This window comes from Patella vulgata, chromosome 4 (genome assembly GCF_932274485.2).
Source record: "Patella vulgata chromosome 4, xgPatVulg1.2, whole genome shotgun sequence".
Lineage (NCBI taxonomy): Eukaryota > Metazoa > Mollusca > Gastropoda > Patellidae > Patella > Patella vulgata.
This window is the reverse complement of record NC_065882.2, coordinates 17,113,742-17,132,996: the sequence shown is the minus strand read 5'-3', so window position 1 is coordinate 17,132,996 and position 19,255 is coordinate 17,113,742. Positions and strand designations below refer to the sequence as shown.

General features: G+C 37.5%; 1 protein-coding gene and 1 long non-coding RNA gene across 3 annotated transcripts in view; one reads left to right on the top strand and one right to left on the bottom strand.

The window, feature by feature from the left end:
- The first annotated feature begins 3,103 nt into the window (after positions 1-3,103).
- LOC130012364 (uncharacterized) lies at positions 3,104-12,359 on the top strand. 2 transcript variants are annotated; one of them, XR_008787801.1, is made up of 5 exons: positions 3,104-3,574; positions 9,271-9,370; positions 10,603-10,737; positions 11,453-11,581; positions 12,226-12,359. It is a non-coding gene; the product is annotated as an uncharacterized LOC130012364 (long non-coding RNA). The 2 variants fall into 2 exon arrangements; XR_008787802.1 differs by lacking the exon at positions 3,104-3,574 and adding an exon at positions 8,423-8,568.
- A 1,962-nt stretch (positions 12,360-14,321) lies between these two features.
- Positions 14,322-19,255, bottom strand: part of LOC126818611 (uncharacterized peptidase C1-like protein F26E4.3) — a 34,444-nt gene continuing 29,510 nt past the window's right edge. Inside the window, exons 8-10 of the mRNA XM_050546116.2 lie at positions 18,751-18,874; positions 16,824-16,869; positions 14,322-16,087 (exon numbers count right to left, since the gene is read on the bottom strand). Of these exons, the coding sequence (XP_050402073.1) occupies positions 15,773-16,087; positions 16,824-16,869; positions 18,751-18,874 (485 nt within the window). The 3' untranslated portion in view covers positions 14,322-15,772. The remainder of the gene's footprint in view (positions 16,088-16,823; positions 16,870-18,750; positions 18,875-19,255) is intronic.

Sequence of the window (19,255 nt, the reverse complement as noted above, 5' to 3'; positions counted from 1 at the left end):
AGTGTTGAAACTACTATTCGGATATCCGTTAACGGATACAAAATAAGGGTTATCCAAATCATTTTACTATCCGTTTACTATTCGTTACAATATATTCTGACATTCCCTATGCTCTATATTTAGCCATTTTTACATCTGATTACTTTGAAATTTTCCCCAATGCTATTGATCACGTACGCAGCTTTGAGCATAAATGTTAATATCACACGTATTATTTAGCGATAGTATTAACTAATAAAAATATTAATGCAGTGCAACGAAAACAGTAGTCTAAATAAAAAAAATATTCATTCATTCCTCGCGCTGGTTTACGCTAGATAGAAGCTACTTCTTGGGTTTGGAGGCAGACCACCATTAAATTTCATCTTGTTCGTCTACTTATAGCAATTCTCTCTCTCTCTCTTTTCTCCCCTTTTGCATGCCCATTTGTGTTGATTTTTTGGTCTAGAATGGACGAAGATGGTTTGAATTAACATTTTCTGCCAGGTTTTGGTAAATATTCATGATTTTGAGGCGGAAGGATAAGAGGGTTATCAGGTTAGCTACGGCGATATGTACGGCAACTAGTTACATGTTTTTAGTATGCTTCTTCAAGTTTGTGTATCTCAAAATTTTGGTGGTCAACCTCATACAAATTTTAGTGCAAAGACATGACCATTTGTTCCTCTGTCTGTAGTGAAAAGCATTCAGCCCAACGAAAATTTGGGGAAAAGTTGGAGGTGGGCAAAGAGGCCAGAATTAACATTGAAGTCAATGGGGAAATTAATGGTGGTCTGCCTCCGTTTACGGGATACAAGTTAACACTGTGTTTAGACTTCCCTCACTGTAATTTATTCATAACGACCTAGGTCACGTATATTCTCACTTACTGATTGGTTCAATAGCAGTAGATTATCAGAATGAGGCAAACGACCTTGGCGGAATAAATGTTAAATGTTTTTATTTTACTTTCTTCATTCGTGTTGATTGAGCAAAAATGATAAGTGGGAGGGCCGCGGATTACAGGAGTAGTTATACACAAATTTATTCACCGCGTTGATTTTTTTGGATATCATGAATAGTCTTAATAATTGCGGCTAAAGGTAGGTCGTTTTTTTCTTCGCGGCTCAAACAATTTGCAAATCGAAAGTAAGATTTCATACTCGGCATACGCAGACACTCATAAACATTGAAATAAGTAAGAAATTATGAGTATATGAACTTTTGATGTGATTTTGTTCAAGAATTTCATGTTTCCGAATTATCCGACGAAACGTATTCGGATAGCAAACAAAAGTATTTGGATCACAAATCTCTATCCGATTTTCAACACTAGTCCTTTAACTGTGTTTACCATTATGAAATTATATAATTTTAATGCTCTTTACTTTGCTTTTGTAATGAAATTTTATAATTTTAATGCTCTTTACTTTGCTTTTGACCCAAATCAATTGTTTATATCGAGATATCATCAGAAGATATGGTGCTTTGATTTACTGATGACCAATTAAAGATATAGTCCCCTTAACTTAATAAGGTCATTTAGATCTGAAAGTATATTATTTGTAGACATAATTATAGACAAAAACTGCCTTTTAAGTCAACCAGAAATGAAATAAGTTAATTGTTACAGAGTGTCAACCAGTGAATCTGCCGTTGATATCATGCATGTATTACTCATATGTTGCCAGTGACAACAGCGCTCCTACATATGTTGATGGCTACCTTGATCTTTGCAGATAACTAAAAAGTTTCCCTTGAAGTATTTGTAAAGATGTTATGTCTTTTCCTGGTAGTTTGGATGGGGCTTCAAATGATTGTTATTTATTTAGGATCAAGACTACATTTTCTATTTTGTAGATTTGGTAAACCGTTTATAATAGATATGATGGAAGTAGATATGTTTGAAGTTTGTGTAGATAGATTTGATGAAATACAGAAAGGATTAATGGATGCTTTATTAGATAAAAGTTTATTAGAGGGGGAGAAGTAAGTAAAGAGAGATACTTTGTTTTTTTTTAAATATAAGCACTGTACTGAAGGCTTTCTCAGCCAGAGCATTGAAGCAAATTATGGCAGAGATTAAATTGTACAAATTGTTGTTTCAATACCACTGCCAATAAATCTATCTCATCATACACAGTTCCAGGATTGATTCCTGGTTTCGTCCAAGAAGAATCTTAAGGATTTTTCATATTTGTCAGCGCTGCAGGATGACATGGAAAGTGTGCCAAGTTGTTTGTCGGATGGGATAAAAAAGCGATGGCCATCCATGTACACAATATACAGGAGAGTGTGCCAAGTTGTTTGTCGGATGGGACAAAAAGAATGATGTGCAACCATGTACACAATATGCAGGCACCTAAAAGAACCCTTGAAAGTGGTCAGAAACACTCCTGTCCTCCTTGTACCAAAGTATTATGTTGATTAGATCTTAAATCTCATGGGGGGGGGGGGGGGGTTGGATGGCTGAATGGTTAGCGTGTGCGCGCTGTATCATAAAGTTTGTCATTGGGTCAACTGGCGTGGTTTTGATTCCCTGGTTGTACGTGACAAGGAGTAGAGTCGCCTGTCCAACCTCGTGGGTTTTCTCCGGGTCCTCCGGTTTCCTCCCACGCACGCGAATTGTTGAAATAAAACTGAACCATGTGTTAGTCCCAAAATGACCTATTTTTTGTCGAGTGGACATTAAACCCCATTTCTCTCTCTCTCTTAAATCTCATTTCATTTTTTTTCTGCTTAATGTTGATTACAGATCTGGAATTAATTCAAGTGCAAGATTAAGCCCACAATTCTAGTGGATTTGCTCCTCGTTCTCTGACCCCCATCCGCATCTCCAATAATTCAGGAGTTGTGCATGTGGATTTGAATAATGAAATAAAGATTATTATATGTTACTATAGAAATGACTTGGTTCCATTTTCTCTAATTACCATATAAATAAATAGTTATTATCTATATTTTCAGGTTCATGTCTTTAACCAAAGAAACCGATGGTGCAGAATATCAACCAACTCGTCATTTTATGGCCGATAATTTCAAATTCTTCTTCATTACCTCAAATTCGTATCCTAATGATGGCTTACTTAATAGGACATACCCAATCAGAATAATTCTACCAAAATAAATTGAGGTATTCTTGTGGTTTTACCATGTGAGATTAACAAGGGTGATAGTTAACAATGTGCATAAGGGAAATTCCCCTGTTGGTTTTCTCTGATTAGGATTCCAGTGCATCAATTTGTTAAAAACTAAATTTCCACATATAAAAGAGCCAAAACTGCTTTCGTTGATACATAATATGTTGAATTGGGTTCCGATGTGATATATCATTCTGACAGATTTACCTAATGTGGGTTTGTTAAGAAATTTTAGTTAGGATTTGGATTAAACTGTAAAACCCAAAATCAGTTATACCTAATAATATTACCTTTATCTGTTGATCGAAAATAAACTTAAAATATAGATGTACTACAACCTGCCAAACAAAACCACAGATTAAATTTAATTAAATCAATAATTAGTTGTTTTTTCCCCCCAAATCAAAGAGGTTGTATCATTTTAAATGTGTTAATAGTGGATTTTATTGGGAAAGGTGTGGAATGTTTTAAGTGTTTTATTAATTTACTCTATGAACATTGTTTTATGAAGTGTTATTAAGGCTAATATATAAAGGCATTATGTTAATCCTGCCAAACATAATCTGTGATATTTATTATTAATATATTGTTAATCTATTGATTGCATTATTATTGTCATTTGTCATATTATATTATGTTGATATATACTCATAGAAATAGGAAATATATTAATCTAACTTATCCCATTACTGTTAATGATTTTTCGTCAATTCATTATTTCATATTCTTCTAAAGTAACCGTGCAATTTATGGTTTATTTGAAATGCCGGAAGCAATAGTAAACATGCTTTAATGAGCTGATAATACCTCGAAACATTGTTACAGTAACATGGATGGACTTGTCGGATGTAATATTTTTTTTCTTTTTCTATGTTGTAGCTATAGAGAGAAACATTTTTAATTTGATATCACCTTGATACTTGTACGATGTATTGTGATATTTAAAATATTAACAATCAGAACTCTTAGTTCTATTTATGACCCTTTCAGATAGGGGGGGTTGGGTGGCCGAATGGTTAGCACGTGCGTGCTGTATCATAAGGCCTGTCATTGAGTCAACTGGCGTGGTTTCGAATCCCCGATTGTACGTGACGAGGAGTAGGGTCACCTGTGCAGCCTTGTTGGTTTTCTCAGGGTCCTCTGGTTTCCCCCCACTGCTAAAGACCCCTACGCGCAAGCGAATTATTGAAATAAAATTAAACCATATGTTAGTCCCGAAATGACCTAGTTTGTGTCGAGTGGACGTTAAACCCCATTTCTCTCTCTCTCTCTCCCTTTCAGATAGGTGTCCATGAAAGGGTACAATATATTATTTGGGGATTGACATCCATATTTTTATTTCAATAAATTGCATGCGCGTATAGATCTTTAGCAGTGGGAGGAATCCAGTAGGATCCTGAGAAAACCCACAAGCTTTGGCAGGCGACCCTAATCCTTGTCAAGATTGGAATCAAAACCAACCCACTTGATTCAGTGACATATCTTATGGTCTAAAGCGCAAGCATTAAACTACTCGACCACCCAGTCCTCCTATATATTATTGGTAGCACATGATACTAGAGCATCGGTACCACTGCAATATAAGTCCACATTTCTGCTTTAGAATGAAATATGAAATGGCTGCAATGGCTGTAATATGACAGGAGGCAAAGAAGGCTAGGCGTTGGATTTGTTTTGCCAAATTTACAGACTAAATATTAACAAAAAAGTGGGCGTGATACCGACCCATGGGGTCGGGACATGCACCAAAATAAATAGTTGCTGTCTTTGCAGTATAAGGAATAAATATGCAAAGTTCCAAGATGATCCATTCTGACTTGCAGTCTGTAGACGATAAACACAACAATTGGGCGTGACTCTGCCCCTCGGGGTTGGACATGGAATAAAAAAGATGGTGTGACACTGCCCCAGGGGGTCGGGGCATGCACCAAATTAAATAGTTGCTGTCTTTACGGTATAAGGAATAAATATGCAAAGTTCCAAGATGATCCATTCAGAATTACAACGATAAATAAACGATAAACATAAAAATTGGGCGTGGCTCTCTCCCTTGGGGGTGGATATGGAACAATATAAATAGGTTCATCCCTATGATTGATCATGCCGAATTGGATCCAAATCTGTTATTACATGTAATTCCAACATGCAGATTATTTACAGACAAAATATTAACAAAATGTAGGTGTGGCACCTATCAAGGGGCGCAGACCATGCACCAAAATCAATAGTTGCCCTCCTTAGGGTATAAGAAATAAGTATACCAAGTTCCAAGATAATTCATTATTCTGGCCTTAGGGCTAAACACAAAAATTCAGGCGATTGGGACATGTACAAAACCAATAGTTGCACCCTTAGGCTATAAGGAATACATATACCAAGCTGCAAGACAATCCATTCACAATTGCGGCCTGCATACGATAAACACAAAAAAATGGGCGTGGCTCTGCCCTTGTGGGCCGGGACATGCACCAGAATCGATAATTGCCGTCCGTAGGCTATAAGGCATACATATGCCAAGTTCCGAGACGATCCATTAAGAATTATGGTCTGTAGACAACCCACATACACACAAAGAAAAAATGGGCGCAGCTCTGCCCCTGCGCTTAAACATGCATTATGCAAGAGCTAAATCTGCCTATTGCAGGTCTTTCTTTAGGCCTAAAATGTTTTCAAAAGTATTAATTAGACATTAATTAACTAATCCAGGCCTTAATCAACTCTCGATGGCATCAGATTTCTCCGATATTAAATAGATTAGAATAGTTCAGCGATACTTTGATTTAATCAAATAATATGGAGGACAGAGACTTAGCTTCGATCAACCAGTACGGTGGTTGAAATTATTGCACACACGTCTGTCAAACCTTCAAAGGCTTTGTCAAAGGCTAATATCTTCGCTTGCAATAGAGTAATTTGAATGAAATTTTCAAATTATTCATTTTACATCATCTACTTTCGAACTATTATAGCAAGAATGGCTAGTTCTTTATCTAAATCTTACATAAAGTTTCTAAAGGATCTGTTAAGAATGTTGGCCTGTTGGTGACACATATAATTTAGGTCATTCCTAGGGTATAAGGAATAAGTGTGACAAGTTTTCAAGACGATTCATTAAGAATTGCGGCCTATAGGCGACACAGCGACACTGGTATGGCAAGACCATCAGACGCCCCAACCGTCCCATACCAAGTTATTTTTTATACGCCCACATTTTCATGTGGACGTATTATGCCGTCGCCCCTGTCCGTCCGGACGTCCGTCCGTCCGTCCGTCCACAATTGTTTGTGGACTCTCTACAGGTCACAATTCTTATCCGATTTTGACGAAACTTGAAATATAGGTTTATCCCCAAAAGATCTCGGCTGCTTTCGATATTGGCATGTATCGGATCGAAACTTCATGGATTATGGCCCCTGATTGTACGAAAAATCACGTTTTTAGCTTGTGGACCCTATAGAGGTCACAATTTTTATCCGATTTTGTTGAAACTTGAAATGTAAGTTTATAACCCAAAGATCTCAGTTCCTTTCGATATTCGCGCATATCGGACCGTAACTTCCTGAATTATGGCCCCTGATTGTACGAAAAATCACGTTTTTAGCTTGTGCACCCTATAGAGGTCATAATTTTTATCCGATTAAACAAAAACGTATTATTATATCACCGTTACACCCTAAGGGAGGTTGAGTTCGAATTTCGTGGAAATCGGCCCAAAATTGACAGCAAAATGGCCGCCGTTCGTTCTCAAATAGCGTAAAAATATGGTATATCAAGGTTGTGGACCCTATAGAGGTCACAATTTTTATCCGATTTTGTTGAAAATTGACATGTAAGTTTATAACCCTAAGATCTCAGTTCCTTTCGATATTTGCGCATATCGGACCGTAACTTCCTGAATTATGGCCCCTGATTGTACGGAAAATCGCGTTTTTAGCTTGTGGACCCTATAGAGGTCATAATTTTTATCCGATTTAAAAAATCGTATTATTATATCAACGTTACACCCTAAGGACGGCTGAGTTCGAATTTCGTGAAATTCAGCCCAAAACTGACAGACAAAATGGCCGCCCTTCGTTCTCAAATAGCGTAAAAAATGTGGTATATCAAGGTTGTGGACCCTATAGAGGTCACAATTTTTATCCGATTTTGGATGGAGGGCCTGACAAGGACAGCTGTCTAGTCGTTCGGATGGGACGAAAAACCGAGATCCCGTGTGCACATTGGCGTGCACGTAAAAGATCCCATGGCAGTTGGAATTCGATATAAGAGTAGGCCGTAGCGCTGCTGCCCGGGCAAAATTTCCCTCATAGCACACTGTATGGCGTATGCCCGTCTTGATTAGCCCAGGTTAGGAACAGAACAGTAGGACGTGAAAGCCCATTTCATTTCATTTTATTTCACCTAAGAAAATAGACATTGCAGGAACATTACATGAGGTGAACCCCCCCCCCCCCCCAAAAAAAAAAAAACCCGCATGGATATAGAGCCGACTGCACGAATTAGATACATAAAACTGAGAAAACTAAAATGGCCCCCAACTTAATGGTATTTCATCAGGGCTGGGTAACTGTTCCCTGGCCTTAACATTTATCACTATATTCTCGTGAGAATGCCTTTAATTTGGTTAAAATACTGGTTATGAAATCTATTCTTATAACCAAACGTTCAGAGAGAGAGAGAGAGAAATGGGGTTTAACGTCCACTCGACACAAACTAGGTCATTTCGGGACTAACACATGGTTCAATTTTATTTCAATAATTCGCTTTCGCGTAGGGGTCTTTAGCAGTGGGAGGAAACCGGAGAAAACCCACGAGGTTGGACAGGCGACCCTACTCTTTGTCACGTACAACCGGGGATTCGAAACCCCGCCAGTTGATTCAATGACAGACCGTATGATACAGCGCAGCGCGCACGTGCTAACCATTCGGCCCACCTCCCACGACCCCCGACCCCCGACCCCCCCCCCCCCCACACACACACACCAAACGTTCAATGTTTGTTGTACTTTGAATGTGATATCATTTATTGGAATCTGATATCATTTAAACAATGCTCGAATTTGCCATACGGTATAAATATTCACACAAAATTGTAATACGTCTAGTCAACCATGAATAATCTTTACTAGGGGATTTTTTATATTAAGCTAATGATTGATATGATTTAGAACTTATAAGTATATAAACTCCCGGTTATTTATAATCAGTATTAAGCCAACTCGATCACTGTAGATTATTATGACGTTAGAACCGTCTCTTTGACAACGGGGCATGTTTTATTGTGACCAGTATAAGATCAAAAATAATCATACACATGCATAAAGGCCAGTTTATGTGTAGATCATTGTGAGAGTGGCCATTACTAAACAATAATCTACAAATTTGATTTTTGGGAGACTAGGACGGTGATCCATAGAGAAGGAACGCAAATATTTCAATATGGCTACAGGTCTGATTTTATTTATCTTGTTTGTGTTTTGGATGGGAAGTGTATTTGTTAATATAAAGGAAATAGGGTTTAACGTCCCATTTTTTCGCACCAGACCGGTAACGGTTACTGATCACCGAATTGTGATAAACTCATTGTTTTTATTTTGGAGATTTCCCTTTCTAAAATGTCCCCCTTCTTGTAGTGTCCATAAAGTCTGTCTAGTTTTGGTTCCATAACTAATAGCTGTGGCAGATGTCTACACGAGGCAGGATATACTTACTTAATTCAGGAACACTAACCGCCTCTGATTTACAATGGGCCACATTTGTATATGTCTTTGTTGTATTTGGAAGTATAGTGACTGGATGAGTAAGGTACTGGCTTACTAATCAGCAGGTCCCGGGTTTGATCCTGTTTCGTATGATTGTCCAGTCTGATTTCCCGTTGTGGGTGGTGCTGGATGGATTGCCTGGTAAGATGGAGTTTCTAGTTGTTCGGGTGGGACGATCATCCGTGGTCCAGTGTATACCATTGGCAAAACGTTAAAAAATCAACGGCCAGTTGGAAATTAACGAGTAGACCATGACGCCGCTGTCGGGGCAAAATACCCATCATAGCACGCTTTAGGGCGTTTTCCTGTTTTTATTTAGCCCGGTTGGTACTGCAGAAAAGTATGGAAATTACACATGACATTATTTCATTTGTTCCATATTCTTTAAGGTGAAGACGTCGATAACCTGCCTGGAATTAAGATCCAACTGAAAGAAATAGGCAAAGTTATAATGGACGATGTCCACGATAAGGTTAAAGAATCTGGAAAGTAAGTTTCATTCATAACATTTCAGTTTGACAATACATGTATATATTTTGCCTGCAAGAGTAAACTCAGGAATAATGTGATTTTGTACATATATAAACCGTACCCGTAGTCCTAAGCAATCTCCCAAACAGAGTTGTCTTCCCTTGCAGTTCACATTAATGGCAATGCTGGATAGTGCGACTTGTGCTGAGAATGAGTCCTGAGAATGGACAGTTGGTTTTGATCCGTGATTATGGTGGCTGAAAGCGTCCATTTAGATCGGCGTGTTTCTAGATACAACTCGAGAGTCGCCGTTAAGCCACGCGCCGAAAAAGTCGCCGAAAAAATCGGCGCCCTTTTCGGCGCCTTTTTCGGCGACTTGCTTAACGGCGACTCTCGCCTCGGAAGTTTATAGTTAGTTGCATGCGCAATGGCTACATTTTACTTCTTGTATATAAAATGGAGGAGCTTTTGGATGAGTTAGGACTTGTAGGCTAGCCTACTTTCTGCCACAGATGGAGCAAAATGTGGCAAACTCTTGCACAAAAGCATGTATGAGGTTTACCATGAAAATCTTGAAATACACAAGCTGGAAGTAGGGACAAGTAAACATGCAATTTTCGGCCCTACATTTCAACCTAACCGACCTCTCAAAATCATGAATATTCACCAAAACCTAGCAGAAAATGTATTTTCAAACCCATTTCTTCGATTCTACACCAAAAATCGCCATGCAAAAGGGGGGAAAGGGAGAGAAAGACTAAAAATAACTTTCGCCCTACATTACGGCGTAGAAATATTTGGTGATCTGTGTGCGTAAAATGTAGCCATTGCGCATGTAACTAACTATAAACTTCCGAGGCGAGAGTCGCCGTTAAGCAAGTCGCCGAAAAAAGCGCCGATTTTTTCGGCGACTTTTTCGGCGCGTGGCTTAACGGCGACTCTCGTGTTGTGAAAGTCGCGGGTCGCCGATAAGGTAGTACGACGAAAAAGTCGCCGATCGGCGCCTTTTTCGTCGTGCTGGCTTAACGGCGACTCTCGCGTTGTATCTAGAAACCCGCCGATCTAAATGGACGCTTTCAGCCACCATACGTGATGCCTGCTGCAATTTCCACTGAATTTGTCTACGTCACAGATAGTAGTGATGTACATATGGGTCCACATCAACCCCGAATCTTGTGGATATAAATAAATGTACATGTATGGAACAAGGACAAGACAAATCATTATGTGTGTTTTATATTCTCTTTTAGGTGGCCCTTTGTTGTTGATACTGTCGGGCAGGCGTCCACATTTTTAAAGTACCGAGATACAAATATGATTAATTGTCTGGAGAAACACGACATGCAACCAGAGACTATCAGGATGGCGTTGATTGGTGCCATGAAGTATGTATATGTATAAAAGACCACAAACCGATTAGTTTCAAACTGCAGTCTGATACGTCTGTTAAAAGCCATCGAGACTTGCTGTATTCTTTTGTCAGCGAACGAACTTGGCTTTCCTTCCATCGAAAATCTCTTAATGGACGTAAAGTAATAATGCATAATTTGCATATTTCGGAAAATATCACATTTCTCACGGCTTAATTCACGCTAATATACACCAATATTGATAATTTAACATTTAATTAAGAACAAAATCAATTCGGTTCACGGCAAATACAAATGATGGGTGTTTTGTTACATAGGGAGGAGCATCGATAGATGGAATTTCCAATTTGTCATCTCTTTGTAAATATTGAACTGAAATGACCCATTTTTGGACTGATATACCTAATAGAAAGAGAGAGAGAAATGGGGTTTAACGTCCACTCGACACAAAGTAGGTCATTTCGGGACTAATATATGGTTTAATTTTATTTACATAATTCGCTTGCGCGTAGGGGTCTTTAGCAGTGGGAGGAAACCGGAGGACCCGGAGAAAACCCACGAGGTTGGATAGGCGACCCTACTCCTTGCCACGTACAACCGGGGATTCAATGACAGACATTATGATACAGCGCGTGCACGCTAACCATTCAGCCATCCAACCCCCCTACCTAATAGAGATTCAACTATCACAATATTGTAGTTTGGAATAGCAATGTACTTTTTGTTTAAGGTTTGGTAAACCATTTATACTAGATATGAATGAGGTGGATATGTTTCAAGTCTGTGTTGACGCATTTGATGAAATACAGAAAGGGTTAATGGATGCTCTGCTGGACAAAAGTATTTTTAAGGACGAGAAGTAAGTAACATTCAATGAAGAATGCCCTCCACCATCTACTGCCTCGTATTGTGGTACTGTGAGAAATGTTCTCCCTTCCTCTGCTACCTCCCATTGTAGTGCTGTGAGAAATGGGCTCCCTTCCTGTACTACTTCCCATCTATCCCTTCCTCGCTAGATAAGAGAAAACGAGAAAAATACACGTAGAAATAGTCCGTACATTCCCTTGTTTTTATTCATTCTATACTTAATAAAACATGGTAATGCACTAATTTTTCTATTTTTTTCGTTTTCTCTAGTGAAAGACAATTATTTTTTTAAATTGTCAGATATCCTCCCTATGGCTCATATAACAACTTTTGGTCTTCATAGGAATTATTAGGGAGCAGAAATTCGTCCATGTACCTGTAATCACTCGTCACTTCAGTCAGTTATATAGAAGGATAACTGGTGTTTTCCTATTGCTTTCGTCACATATGTGATAATGGCTGACACCATTATTGTCCTTTAAAATACAGATTCTATTTCGTGCTGGTGTGAAAATGAGATTGATTCCCCTTGTCTAACGTTCGATCCGTCTGCATGTTGCGATTCAAACTGAAGTAAATCCAAAATTAAATCCTCTTTCCTTCCATGTAATGGTGTTTGGATTGATACATTTACAGGTATCTATCTTTGGTTAAAGACACGGACGGGGCTGATTATGATCCAGGAAGAGCACCCTATATGGTGGAAAATTTCAAATTAGTCTTTTTGACTACACATTCTCGTCCTAATGAAAACCTGTTAAAGAGAACCTATCCTATCAGCATTATCTAGACACGGGCATTACCCAGAGTCATTGTATAGAAAGGTTATTAGAATGAGACTGGTGGAGTTTTTGTGGATCACCCCCACCATTTTCACTGTCGATATGATCCAACAACAGCCGCTGTCAGGATTTAAAGGGAAACATTAGGAGTCCTTTGAATTAGAAACCGACAATGACGGATAAATAAACTATTTGTGTTTGTGTTTTGAATAAAGAGTGATCAATTGTTTTTCCTTGGTTTCTGGGAGATTCGTTTTTTTTAGGTTATTTTTTGGCCGAACTTTTTATTAGTAAAATTGGTTATTATTAATCTTGCCAATTTAAGATCGTTTAATACTTTGTAATATCTGCTGCTTTATATAATAATTACCAGCAGGATACTCGACTTCGCCCTGTGCCCAAATTCGCGGGGGTGGGGGTGTGGGCAAATTCGCCTGGGGTCCAAATTCGATGGCCTAAAACATTCATGGGGTCATGCTGGTTAATTTGATAACACATATTATTATGTTTGGGTGGATCGCAACGACGAAGCACGAAGCTAATTCGTCCGAGGTCCAAATTCGCCCGGGGCCCAAATTCGATAAATTAAAACATTTACGGTGTCGAGTTGGTTAATTTGATACCACATTATGTGGGCGTGGATCGCGGCGAGGAAGCGTGATTGGCAAACATATACACACAGAGATATCTTTGATTTTACATGTATTTATATAGAAGATTTACCACATATATTCTTACGGTCAGTTGTTTGCAGACGAAGTTAAATATTTCAATGCTTGGAATCTGGACATATGATATAGGAAGTCAGGCCCGTAGCCACGGGGGTGGAGGGGGGAGGGGCTATGGCGGGGCTTAGCCCCCCCCCCCCCCCCAAATCAAATTAGCCCTTCCCCCCCAAATATTTCGCCAACAATAATGATTTCTTTGGAGCGTTCTTAGCCGGCCACATCCTCAGCCCCTCCAAAAAATTTTATGAGGTGGGTACGGGCCCGTAGGAAGTGATGTCACAGTACATGGGCAAATCTTGTTCGATCTTAGTGTTGACCGAATAAGTTCATCTGGATTTTCCGGCGTGGTTTTCCTAGTCGTTCGAATGGGACGAAAAGCCGAGACCCCGTGTATGCATTGGCGTGTACGTAAAAGAAACCTTGGTAGTTGGAACTCGAAATAACTCGCTGTCCGCGCAAAATGTTCCTCATAGCACACTGTATGGCGTATGCCCCTTTTCATTAGCCCAGTCGGAGAAGCAGAGTAGGAAGTTAAACCCCATTTCATTTCATTACATCTACATGGCGTTTATATTCAGTCATGGCTACATAATTTAAAGTCCCCAGAAATGATGTGGAATTATAAAACAAAACATTAAACATACATTATGCAAGAGCTAAATCTGTCTATTGCAGGTCTTTCTTTAGGCCTGAAATGTTATCTAAATTATTAATTAGACATAAATTAACCTATCCAGACCATAATCAACTCTAGATGGCATAGCTAGCTGTGACCTTTAGTGGATTATGAGCCGATTTACTGTATAACTTTCCTTCACGATTTAACGATTAAATGGATAATCGAGACTATGCTGTTTATCGTACTGACTTTAGTAATGGTGATCGAGGCTAGGCGGAAATTTCAACCGCTTAGTTCTCGGTTCACAGTGGATCAATTTGAATGAAATTTTCAGCAAACTGCTTTTACATTATCTAGTTTTTAACTATTATAGTGGAAACTGCCAACTCGTTATCGAATCTCCCATAATGTATCTTTAATAATTTGGTGGCTTTTATGATTCTAATATTCTGTTTTTCTGGAATATGTGAGCTAGACCATATATATTCGTCTACAAAAACTTTTGTACCATCATCTGGATACAGCGGACATAATTTTGATTCCACCAACCCAGCCAACAAACATACTTTAAGAAACAATTTATTACTAAAAACGAAATGCGAGATACACAAAAATTCTATCTATAAAGAATATCTTTGGTAGATTAAATATATATTAACATAAATATATAAAATCGTTGTCTTCCAAACTTGTATTTTTATCATTAAATGTATACTTTAAAGGCTCAATACCACTCTTGTTGTAACTGAATAATATGTCCCAATCTTTATTCTGGTCAACAAATTGTACTATTTTACAATATTCCAATTAATTAATGATATAAATTTCATCTTAACACACCTAATTTAAAAAATTGGAAAAATTCAACTAAATGATTTGAAAAGCCTGACGTAAAGCTTTTCAAATTTTACTTGGATTTAAAAATATTTTTGAACCCTCTGGACAAGTAAAATAGGATTTAATGGATAATTTATACAACAGGTAGGACACTAACACATCTAGTACTTAGAATAAGGCTATTTTTTTATTTTCTGGAGCTGTGAAGCCAGCAAGAGTGTTATTGTCCCTTTAATATCGTGTTGCACACTTTTGTCACTATATTTGCATTGTAAGTTTGTATTCGCGTCTATACGATTAGATGTACCCAAATATCTCACGAAACTTTATCGATAATGCTCGTTTTGCCGAAAATCACTGAGTATGATACTAAAAAAACAACACAAAGTGCCACACCTTTGTGGATATTAAGTTTATTTGGTTTCTTGTAGTAAAATGAAAACTGGTCGACCATCTTACTTTAGTCACGTGTTTTATGTTTAAAACAATATCTTGTGAACAACATCGTATTCGATCGTTTTCTGTCGTCATTTGAATAAATTTTCGTTTAAATAAAAGATAATTCTCTTGGAAAATAGCACGTGTAAATTTCATTCTTGTATCCTTATGAATTAATTTCTTTATAATTTTACACGGGTTTTGATTGAAAAACAAATATCATGCCCAACAACGTAATCAATCATTTTTTGTTGCCCTAAGAATAAAACGTCATTTAATAAAAGACGTGTTTCCTGAAAAATAACAGTTTTACTTTCTTTCTATTGCCCAAAGAATGAATGTAGTTAAAATTATACACTGAGTTTTACTTGAAAAAATAATATCATTCGATCTCTGTCTGTTGCCCTATGAATAATATGTCGTAAATATAAGACACTTTTCCTGAAAAATATCGTGTTTTAGTTTCTTCTTTTCCTCTAAAACTAATCTCGTTAAAATTATTCAAGTTTTGCTTGAAAAAAATAATAACTTTCTGCAGCCCTATGAATAAATTGTCGTGTAATAAAGTGAGTTTTAATTTCTTTCTTTTGCCTTATAAATTGACGTCGTTATAATTATACATAAATGCTATAACCTATAAAAGTATTTACAAATACGACTATTACAATACTTTGAATTAATAACAAATATAATCTATATAAGTAAACTAATGCTGCAATATATGCAATGTATATTATAATAAAGAATAACAATATAAAAGACTAGATATACAATAACAATTAACTACTTTCGCTTTTCATTTGTTTCCGTTTTCGTCGGTTTTTCTTACTCTTATTCTTTTTCTTTCCTCCACGATTTTTTCTGTTACGTCGCTTCCGACCCGATCTCCGTGGATGGCGGAGATTTCGAAGATTCTTTTCACCTCGCAGACGACGTCGTTGAGTTCTGCTGAGCAGACGCCTGAGAGCAGCGTCACCAGAAATCTTACCCCAAACACCGACAATGTACTTTTCAATTTCACATTCGTTAGATCCTCTCAGTATGTTAAAGTAGCCATCTTTACCCCACTTGGTACCCCAGGAATTAGCACAGATCTGTAATCAGCAAAATTTCATTTGATTAAAGTGAATATGCCTATATAATGTTATGCTATCATTGTATAGATCCTAATCTGATTAAACCACAGATCCTATTTCGTTTCGTTTAGTATAGTTCAAAATTTCGTTTTACTTGTCTTTACTACACTAGGATCTGGAAGAGTTGTTATATTACCGGCGTTCTGATTGCAGTGAGGGATTAGCCAATCAAACGACCTGTTACGGCGAGTTCTTAGCGTGCGATGCACGAGACGGTGGGTAAAGCACTAGAAACGTCAACGCTGATTGATTAATCAATGTCTGACCCCTGAAGAGACCGTCCAGTACAACTGGCCAGATCTCCATGTAGTGTAGGCCATCGAAAGTATAAATAAACGAAACGAAATATAGATCTGTATTTTAATCAGATTGTATAGATCCCCAAAAGCCCATCATTCTGAATTTGGTATCCGTACCACACAATAGGTCGCAAAATATGTGAACTATGAACAATTGCGGAGATAATTATGGTTTAACGAGGGTGTCTTATGTAGCATTTTGTACTGTCAAATTCCAGGTTGAAAATATAGACCTATTTAATCCACCATCATAACCGTAGGATACATTTTATGCAGCAAAATACTTGTTTTGCAATAGGTGAATATAATTGTTGTTAAATCAATTATTAAAATTTTTAGAATTTGACACTTGAATTATATTTCCAACATGACAAGGTGAGATAATTGAAACTTACCCAGTATTTAAATATATCGCCATCTATTGTTCTGTCTACACCCCATCTATAAATTAACATAACAAATAGATTTAAATAATATATCTCCTTCAACTTTTTCATCTACACCCACATCTGTTTACATAAAAATGACATTAAGTTTTTATATTGGCACATTAGAAGTAAAGAAACCAAATTGCGGGCCTCCTGGTCAGAAGAACAGCAGGAGTATTGGGGATCGACCGTAGGTCGCGAGTAAAGCCACCGAGAGTAAGACCTCAAAACAGCAAATTTCCACTCTTTTACTGTTGTTGAAATAGTTTACAATTCTACCACCATTTTGTAGCCATCAGTTCAAAGATCCTTTCTGGGTCTAGGGAGCGAAGCCCCGAAATCTTTTTGCAGTTTTTATTGGATATTATTCTAAAAATTGAATAAATTCTGTTTCCAATAAACAACTAATATTTTGACCGTCAGTATCTCTCGCAAAGCTTCTTAAGGAAGGACCCTTTTTGTGTCAATGGTGCGAAGACCCCAAAATTTTACTCGATAATAAACAGTAATTTGAGTCTTGTTTTTCGAGAATTCTAGTGAAAACGTTGCTCTGTAATCAACAGCAATTGTATTCCATAGAATTGTTTCCTGTGCATGGGTGACTGTATTCCAGTTTACTCCAACTGTGATAAGACGTCTGTGGTTGGGATAATGCATTTATATGCCTAAGGTAATAACAATTTTTTTTAAAGGGAGATAATAAATCTTGGCTTGCACCTTATACCGATAGTGTCAGATTTTAGGTTTATAAAAGTGGGTTTAAATATACAAATTGAATGCAAAAATGGTGAGAAATAGCCTAAATAGCTTATTTAAAATGTCCAGCTCATTATATTGAGACTTTCTGAATTTATCTCTTGATTTGTTTATCGTATTTACGTAACTCATTTAAAGATACCTTCCCGCGTACAACCTGTGTGCTTCGATGATATATTTTGACTAAAAACATATTCAAATTATTTAATCAATCAAAAATTTGCTTCCAATCTCTCTCAAAACTGTATATTCGTGAGAAGATATCCTAAGCTAGAAGGCATGTTTGTGTCCTAACTTGATTTAGGGAGGGCCCCTTTTTCAGAATGTATTTGTCATTACTTATTGTCCATTTACCAAACATATTGAGGCCTAAGTAAATTCTTGAATTATTTTGTGCCAACTTCTTTTTCCGACCGTTAATTGAAGAGTCTGTTATACGTTTACTCCCCCAAATGTTCCCAAAACCGCCTAACCATTCGATCAGGCCTAAGTAAATTCTTGAATTATTTTGTGCCAACTTCTTTTTCCGACCGTTAATTGCAGAGTCTGTTATACGTTTACTCCCCCAAATGTTCCCAAAACCGCCTAACCATTCGATCAAGAAATATCAACCGCTCCCTAGGTCAAGCTGACAGACAATAAGTCGTCGGGTTGCCAGTTAGTGATACCCTGATATTTTTGCCCAATACTTGCCCCATTAGTCTCGGTCACCCAGAACCTCCTAGTCTTCAACGATGATAGAGACTATTTCCCCATGGGTGTTTTTCGGGTAATCAAGTTTATATCTAGTAAGATTGGGCGTCTTTACTTTCCATATATACTAAATTTGCCATACTTTTATTGGAAATAACGGCCCGATAAATACTTTCGTGGGAATGTATCTTTAGGGAATTCCAAGGACCTTCAGATAAATGTACATGACTACGATAAAGGTTTCTAATATATAAATGTCATCCACGCTATATTAAGCCGCTCGGGACACGAGAATTTGGCCCGACTCCTTTAAAATTCATAAGTTTCTATACCGTCACAGTTTTTGGACATAATTCCACATGTTCAATTCATAATAAGGTTCCAAAATAAAGTCGAATATTTTATTTATTAATATTAACGTGAAGACACATATGGTTTAACTTACCCAACTATTCGAACGGAGTGATATCCTGTGTTACTTTGTTCGGGGTCATCATCTAAGGTCAGATTGGAATATCGATAAATACCACTTTTATACATATAAAAATCTTGTTTCACAATAAATGTCGCTGAAAACAAAGAAAAATAAATGGAATGAAATTTTATGAAATGGGGTTTAACGTCATACTTTTCTGTTCCATCTGGGCTAATAAAGACGGACATACGCCATGCAGGGAAATTTTGAATGGACGGTGGCACTGCGACCTACTCTTATTTCCATTTTAACTGGTAAGGGTTCCTTTACGTCCACGCCAACGTATACATGGAACCTCATACATGCACAATAACATGCAAAATATACGCCCATCCGATAACTTTATAACGCCACTATTGCTATATCAAAAGGTTCACTTCAAAGGTCCAAAAAGCAAAGCTAGTCAATTCTGATTCGACCCCACCCCACCCCCACCCCCATCACATACACACATACAATTGATCATTTTATTATC